This window comes from Etheostoma spectabile, chromosome 17 (assembly GCF_008692095.1).
Source record: "Etheostoma spectabile isolate EspeVRDwgs_2016 chromosome 17, UIUC_Espe_1.0, whole genome shotgun sequence".
In the NCBI taxonomy this organism is placed as follows: Eukaryota; Metazoa; Chordata; class Actinopteri; order Perciformes; family Percidae; genus Etheostoma; species Etheostoma spectabile.
Window position 1 is genome coordinate 12555770 of NC_045749.1, and position 7855 is coordinate 12563624.

The 7855-nt window shown below is 42.0% G+C and overlaps 2 protein-coding genes across 2 annotated transcripts; one reads left to right on the forward strand and one right to left on the reverse strand.

The window, feature by feature from the left end:
* Positions 1-1302: 1302 nt before the first annotated feature.
* Positions 1303-3019, reverse strand: marveld1 (MARVEL domain containing 1). Its single transcript, XM_032540749.1, has one exon. The coding sequence runs from the start codon at positions 2607-2609 to the stop codon at positions 2127-2129; it is 483 nt and encodes a 160-aa protein (XP_032396640.1). The 5' UTR covers positions 2610-3019; the 3' UTR covers positions 1303-2126.
* Positions 3020-3660: 641 nt separating this feature from the next.
* LOC116704955 (arginine vasopressin-induced protein 1) lies at positions 3661-7404 on the forward strand. The gene is made up of 3 exons (XM_032540747.1): positions 3661-3922; positions 5112-5475; positions 5580-7404. Exons 2-3 carry the CDS (start codon positions 5126-5128, stop codon positions 5836-5838), a joined length of 609 nt encoding a protein of 202 aa, XP_032396638.1. The 5' UTR covers positions 3661-3922; positions 5112-5125; the 3' UTR covers positions 5839-7404.
* The last annotated feature ends 451 nt before the right edge of the window (positions 7405-7855 follow it).

Here is a 7855-nt window from a genome sequence, read left to right on the forward strand (position 1 = left end):
GGTTGTGTAGCAGTGTGTTTCCACAGGCACCGACACGTGGACAGGACAACACTTCTTTGGAAATCTCAGAGGGGGAGAGGATGGGGGGGACTCCTTTCCTCCTTTAGAAGTGCTAGATTTATATCCTGCAGCTGCAACATTAACCCTCCACTCCTGGCCACAGACATCACCTTGCACTTAACACACACACACATTGTATTTTTCTTGTCGTCATTGCATAAAAAAGGCCGCAGACCAAGAGGATGATATGCTGTACAGTTGTTCATGTTCACACTAAATAGGCAAAAAATTGAAGAGTTTCCCTACTTGCAGTTTGATCTGTTTCTGTCTTTATATGGTCACTTCGCCTCAGAAATGTAACCAAAAAATAAGTTAATGTTACGTGTATAAATCAGGTAACAGCAGATATTCCCTGGAAGCTGTAGGATATTTTTCCCATCTTTATCTTTCATTACTTTATTGTAAAGCTGCTGCATTTATATTCTCATCTCTGTATTTTTGTTGCCTTTTTTTGGATTCTTGATTATGAATCGTGACCATATGCTCCAGGCCAGCAACAACAAGTTTGCAAACTATAAACACAAATTTGTCAGAGTGCTACACAACTGTTCACATGTAATAATGCTACTTTCCTGCTGATTTTATAAAGGCATCTAAACAGAGTTGTCACCGCGTGGCTTTGGTTTCTGTTAAGCCAACTGGTCTACAGCATGTGTTTTTAAGAACTGCATGCCAACTGGAACAGACGAGACATTGAATAATCTTCCACTGCTTAATTTCCATTGGCTGAACATCAGCCCACCTCCAGAACCCCTACAGACTGTTCCGGTAAGAACAAGCCTCTTCCCAGATTATTACACACAACACACACACGCACAATGTTTCCAAAAGAAGGTAAACACTCATGCAACACACACATTCTTTCTATCGTACAGCATATGCATACAGATTGTCGGTGTGTGTATGCATGTGTGACTCTCTCCTCATCTGTTAGAGACACAGATATGTCTAAGGATCTGTGTCTTTCATGTGGTCAAGTGGCATTGTGTATAAATGATCCCTGCTGATTGGCCGAGGCTTTTTATCTCCCAACAGGAAGTTCCCGAGGGTTTCCTCACTAGTCCCTCTAAATCTGTGTTTCATTTTCCAAAAGCCACCAAACGTGGTCCTGCTCTTTCTCTACTTTTAACTCAAAGTACTCAAACAAAATGAACAAAGCATTTTACAGTTCTCCTTGACGCTGTTTGTTTATACGCTTTTGCGTACCAATACATGCTCATGACCAAGGAAACATATCACTGGCTCTCACTTACTGCTCTTTATTCTTTGGCTTTACATAATGGACACTTAAGGAATATTTTTGTTACACATTGTAGCACCAATCACATCCACATTCTTGGATTTTGTTGTCAAGACCTGGTTGAGTATACAGCATTCTGACAGAAGGCACTTATGAACCTGTTTGCAGCGTTTAAGTGAGACAAAACTAAAACAGAGCGGATCCTAAAAAATACCACGCTTCAGTAACTGTTCAGTATAGTTTGCTGTTGTACAAAAAACACGTAAAAACATCTACTTTAAAAAACGGCAATGAAAAGAATCCTATCCTATCCTATGAGGGGTTTTAGATGGACAGCTACTCAACACAAATCTAAAAATGTATGTAAAGTCCATTGTATTGTAAATACTGAATATATTCCCACTATAATAGCACCTACAGGACTATTATAGTGATTAGTGGAAAACAAACGTAAGAGGTGGAGGCATGGCCTTGACTAGCTACAACTAGGAGACAGACACACGTGCGTTAATAAAAGGGATACAGTGCGTCAGACCTCCTAACACATCACACCAATCAGACTCCCATCCTGGGTAGGCCTCTGCACTAGGAGCTGATTAAGTATTTTCATGTCAGCAACTCCTAAATTCACTGACTGTATGACTTTGAATGCCTCACTACCAAAGTGGAAAGTTTGGTGTGAGGAGACAATAGAGACACACCTGTGATTAGAGTAGGCCTAGCTGTTGAGTTAAATTACAGTGAAGTTAACTATTCATCATCTTGCTGTGGATATCCCACTAAAGGACCCATACCCCCCCCTTGTTGTCATCACCCCCCTTCAGTCTTATCCTCGACACTTCCTGCACGTTCCATTAATAACGGACAGGAGGTAAGCCAGGCAGCACAGGCAGGCGAACACGGTAGCTGTCAGGTAGACCTTATACAGACAGAGGTGCTTGTACAGCTCCAGGTTGCAGTACGAGTTGCGATCCGTCTTGTAGATCATGACACCTATGGCCGGCAGGTAGAGCACGGCGGCGGCCACGTCGTGCGCCAGGTTGGTGGATGACCACCGCTCCCCTCCCAGCAGCGGGACGAGGTCCTGCTTGTCCAGCAGGGTGAGGAAGAAAAGGGCGAGGGTGAGGAGCCAGAAGAGGACTGCGACGAACAGGACGAAGTGGATGGATCCTTCGTATTTGTTTGCGGCGATGGTGACCCACAACCCGGCTCCGAACACAATCTGCAGGATGCGGATAATTCCCAAAAAACTCTTAAGGAACTTCAGGATATTCTTCCTCACCTGCGACTGCAAAGGTTGGGGTGGCATCTCTCTCCTCCTCCGGTCACTCTCGGTCCCTTTTTCCCGAACAGGGCGGGTGCTTTCGGCCAGCTGCAAACAGCTGGGGGAATAAAGGGCAAAAAGTGGAAATATTGTGGTGGAAGGCCGGGTCTGTGGCTTGAGAATGCAGCCCAAACTGGACAAGTTTATTTAACAAAAAGGAACTCGCTGTTCTTTCCACAGCCCCGGGGTTTTGAAATGAAAAACCTTCTTGTATGTTTCGTCTTTTCCGTTTCCTCTGTTGAATGTAGCGTCTGTGTTGGGGGCTGGTGATGGAGAGGGGCCGGCCTGTAATTCAAAGCCTGCTCCTCCTCTGCCAGATTCCTCCATGTCCGCTCATCTGCTCGTGCTTTTCTCCATGGTGTAGTTTGCCCTGGGGTGTGTGACCTTTCTCCTCCTCTCTTTTAGCAGTAGGAAAGTGAAGTATGACAAAATGTTAATGTGCGGACAGGGATTTCAGCAAAACACAAGCATAATCATTATAGGCTTCCATGCTTCAACATATAGGCAATATTCATGTTTTTTGTAATGAAATATTACTTGTTTCAGTTAAAGAAAACACCACATTAATCTGGTGGCTGGGTTGATTCAGTGGATAGAGCACGCGCTCATATAGGCCTAGGCCTACTTTTATACCTCGACCCCTGCGTCGAGGTATAAAAGTAGGGGTTCATATCCGACCTGAGGCGATTTCATGCATCTAATAAAGGTGGACAAGCCCCTAAAATATAAATAATAAGAAAAAACACATTATATAGTCCTTATTCTAATGGTATTGATAATAATAACAATAGCCTAATTGTAATAATAAAAACATTTTTTAGTATTATTTTAAATATATATAACACAACAAAGAGAAGCCCATGCGTCATCCTGTTTGCGTTTTTCTCGCAGCCTGCTCACATGTTGCTTCCCTCTCACGTAATTGACAGACGCTTCTCGTGCCAGCCAGGCTTATTGACGTCAATGGTTTTCAGCATGCACACCATACGTGGCCAGGAGGCGGAGCCCGCCACGCGCCCCTCCTCCCCCAAACCCGTGATTAGTCGAAATGAAGCTGTTTCCCAAACCCGACAGAAGGGACCGGAGGATCTCTCCATTCTCATTGGTTGTTTGAAGACGTTGATTTGTGGTCGGCGGTTGGCTCAAGGACAGAAATTGGGTGCAGGTAAAGTTTGACAAACAGACTCTTAGCTGCTGTATTTCAACCGCTGTGGACGTTTTCATTGGAGAGAGGAACAGCGATGCAGAGGGATATGCTGTTTGGAGCAAAGTGCACCGAGTGTATCAGTTAATCTTCGGTAAGCTTTCATTTTAAACATGGCTCTCATGGGATTCCTGTCAACTGTTAGCCACAGCCAATTGAAACCCAGCATAGGCTACAGTAAATTGCCCGCATCGTATTTAATCTTGCATAATCAGATCTAGAATATTTCAAACATGAAGTCATATTTTCATTTTTTTCACGGACTCTTATTGGTATGCTTAGTTTTAAGAGGGATCCGGTTTATGCAAACAGTAAACTGTTTGCATAAACCGCGGTGGGAGGGAATTAATGAAGGCGCCTGTGACGTTTGGTCAGCGTTAACATACTTAAGTGTGAATGTGGAAGTGTTTTCTGTGATGAGCTGCATCCCATAATGATAATATGTGGGGAACATCAAAGGCGTGTACTCAAATCACTGGCTAACTGTTCAGTAAGCTTAGTACTGAAGTTATGCCCAGGACAGAATTATTTCTTGTTCATAAATTGTGATGCAGTGTATTGTTTACATTCCTTGGAAAGCCCAATCCTGAAAAAATTAGAAATTGATAGGACTAAATAGTAAATGTGTAATTAGGAATATATTATATTTAGTTTGTTAATGTATGCACCATCCACCAAGCCAAATTCCTTGTAAGTGTTACTTACTTTGCAATAAATCTGATACTGATCAGGAAAGTAAGAGATCTGACACTTGCAGAATGAAGCTTAGCTAAAAGAGAATGTGAGACTTCATTTTTGAATTCATAAAAACTGAGTTGGATGAATTGATCTCAACTCTTGGTCTTCATTAGAGGAGCTTTCACTTGCGTAGACTAAATAATCTGCTGTTGAAAGCTCTGGGGAAAGCTAGGAAGTGGAGCTTTTCATTGAGATTATTTTGTCACGCTGAAAGAAAGTTCTTTCAGTGAAAAGGTCCCTGATCTACATGCAGTCATGATGTTGATCACTTACTCAACTAATCTGTGAGTGTCCCACTTAAAACCGTATGTGAGTAAAGAGAGGTAAAGTGACCATCTGCAGTTTAATGGGCTTTAAAGCGCAGCTTGTCACTCACTTCCTAAAGTAGGATTAGGGAATCAGAGCAGAAGACTCGCAGCTGTCTAGAGGTGTTGTGACGTACAATGTGCTCATGTACTTAATATGTTGTGTTTTTTTTTTTTTAAGCGTCTTTGACTTTGAATACACACCTTAATGAGTGGAAACTCTTTCTGACTTCTCCACAGAGTAGAACTAGTGTATGCCACCTTTTCCCGCGTTTCTCCGGATGGATCCCGGACCTGCCTCCACTTCTTCATCCGTGGTGGCGGGCCCTTCCTCACTATGGCGGCTGGCTGAGAGGAGGAGCAGGAAGGCTGGCTCAGCGAACATTTTCAGTAACGTGAATCTCTGGCAGCTCCAGAGACTGTTCAGGGCAGCGGGAGATCAGGATGCGGAACAGAGGGCCCAGGTGGTTTGGGGTCACGGAGATGAGGCTGAACTGGCTCAGGCTTTGATAGGACTGAGGGCCCGAGGTCACAGGAGAGGGCTGAGGGCTAACGGGAGAGAGGCACTGGGCTCACACTGGCTACGAGCCTTTAATCATCTCAGGTAGAAAAACTGCAGACCTGATGTGATTTCATATACATACACAACATTAATCATAGTGACTTGTCATCCATATTGTTTTCAACCACACTATTTATATTGTTCAGAATCGGGGAGAACTCTTCAAGCAGCCAGGGGAAGGATGCCGGGGAGGAGAGTGATCCTGAGGCAGGAGCACACAACAGTCCAGAGCCACGCCGGAGCACCTCCATAGGGACAACAGGAAGAGGCACAGGGGCCACAGTGGTACTAACTGAGAGCCAGGGCCCTGCTGTGACTTCTGAGAGAGCAGTTAGAGGCAGCTCAGGAATGAGGAGAGGAGGAGAGAATAACCCCGAGAGATACCTCCACAGAATACTTCACTGACTTGACCAAGATGCAGAACTGACTTTGAGTCTGTGAGAACCACTTCAGTCTGCAAAGCCTAATCGTTTCTCCTGAACACACATCTCATGTGTTCGCAATTTGGAGCTAGGTTGAGGTAACTTCTGGGAAAGGCAACAGTTACAACTATATAGAATAGAATATTTTCTCATAATGCCATAATGTCTGGCATTTTCATTGAAATGATCAGATGGCTGTATACCCCCCACTGCACTGTTATTTGTTGCAGACACATCTCCATCTGGAGACTGAAGGCAGCACTAACCTCTAACTAACCTCTGGTGAGAACCCCTCACCAGGGGTTAGTCTAGGATCAGACCTTTAGGAGGGCTCAGCCCCTAATGAGAATGTGACACGGATTTAGTGCATGCAAAATTTTGTTAGCCGATAATCTCTGAGCCAGCTACTGAACAACAACGTCAGCTATCGTTTTTTGACACTATAAACACTATGATGGAGCTAAACCTGGCACTTTGTAAGTCACAGTAACAACAACCAATTTGACACAATGTTCTAACATTCAGCAATGTTGGTTGCTTCCCTTTTTTATTTGGGTTCTAATCTGCGCCATGAAATGACCAACTTCTTCTCTGGGGACCACCAACGTTAAAATTCAGAACTGCACTCCTGCTCTCCCTCTGACAGATCAGAGTCTGGGGCAACCACCTCCGATTGGCCAAAACTATGTTTCTGTTAACCCTTTCCTTGACGGGGTTACAGGTGCATAGCATCGGCAACAGACCCACAGGATAAAAAAACTGTTTCAGGCCCTTTGAATCTGTAATTGTTTGTCCTATGTCACTAACTGACAAGTTTGCAAACTCACTTGAAACACCAAACCTGATTATATGATATATATATATATATATATATATATATATATATATATATATATATATATATATATATATATATATATATATATATATATATATATATATATATATATATATATATATATATATATATATATATATATATATATGTGTATATATATATATATGTGTATATATATATTGTGTGGCTGTACTGAGGATGAACATACAGTTATATTGACCTCCTGTACCACAAAAAGCCATATATGTAGATACGTGAAGTTTAAGCCACTAAGTCTATTTTTTTGAACGGTTAAGAGTGCAATGCTTTGAATGTCTGTGTTATGAGATGTAGAAATACATATCCATTTACTGAACATTTAGACTCAATGTTGACTTAAACTGGCAGAGGTTACTCAAAGGATTCAACACATAAGAGTAACCTCTGCCAGTCACTGGTTTGAAGTGACTGAAATGAAGTTTCAGGTGAACAATGCTGCTTAAAGTCCAACACTAATAATAGCTGCAAGACCAAATTTAAAAATGTCCCTCACTGTCCAGGGAAAGACAAACTTTAAAAAGTTATGTCCTCATGTTAAAATGTTTATTATCATAGTGTGAAAACCAACTTTGCCTATGAAAAGACTGTGTTTTATGACCTTGACTAAGCCTTTGGATAATACTGTTTGATGTGTAACGTTTAGATTTCTGGTAATAAAGAAGTGAGTCTTTGTATTGTTTGTCATGTTTTTCTTTATACAGTTATAACATTGACCATTTTAAACTGTTTTTTCAATAAGTAATGAAAATATTTCAGTTTTAACTAAAATAGCTTAAAATGTATATGCAAGTTTTTATTAACACATTTATATATTTTTCATAACATTCGTCAGTCTGTTGTTTTTGTATGCTCATTTTCACCCCTGTCTTACGTCTTGTGCATACAGTTTACAAACATTCACACCCAGGACCTGCAGCTTGCACCACAGTCTGCCACCGTTACCATTGAGCAGCTCCACTGCACCAGTTGGGTGTTAAGTGCCTTGCTCAAGGGCTCATCATTAGCCGCTTTTGATGAATAGAAGTGTAATGAACATTTTCTTTCCCGATACATGCTTTTCCTTTGGCATCTTACAAAACAATGCTCTAACAAATTGCACTTTGTGGAAAAAAAAGAGCACTGC

Bases quoted from the DNA above. Each gene is read 5' to 3' on its own strand.
- marveld1 (XM_032540749.1), bottom strand. From the start codon at position 2,609: ATGCCACCCCAACCTTTGCAGTCGCAGGTGAGGAAGAATATCCTGAAG.
- LOC116704955 (XM_032540747.1), top strand. From the start codon at position 5,126: ATGCCACCTTTTCCCGCGTTTCTCCGGATGGATCCCGGACCTGCCTCC. The intron at 5,476-5,579 runs GTAGAAAAACTG...TATATTGTTCAG, and splicing joins CGAGCCTTTAATCATCTCAG to AATCGGGGAGAACTCTTCAA.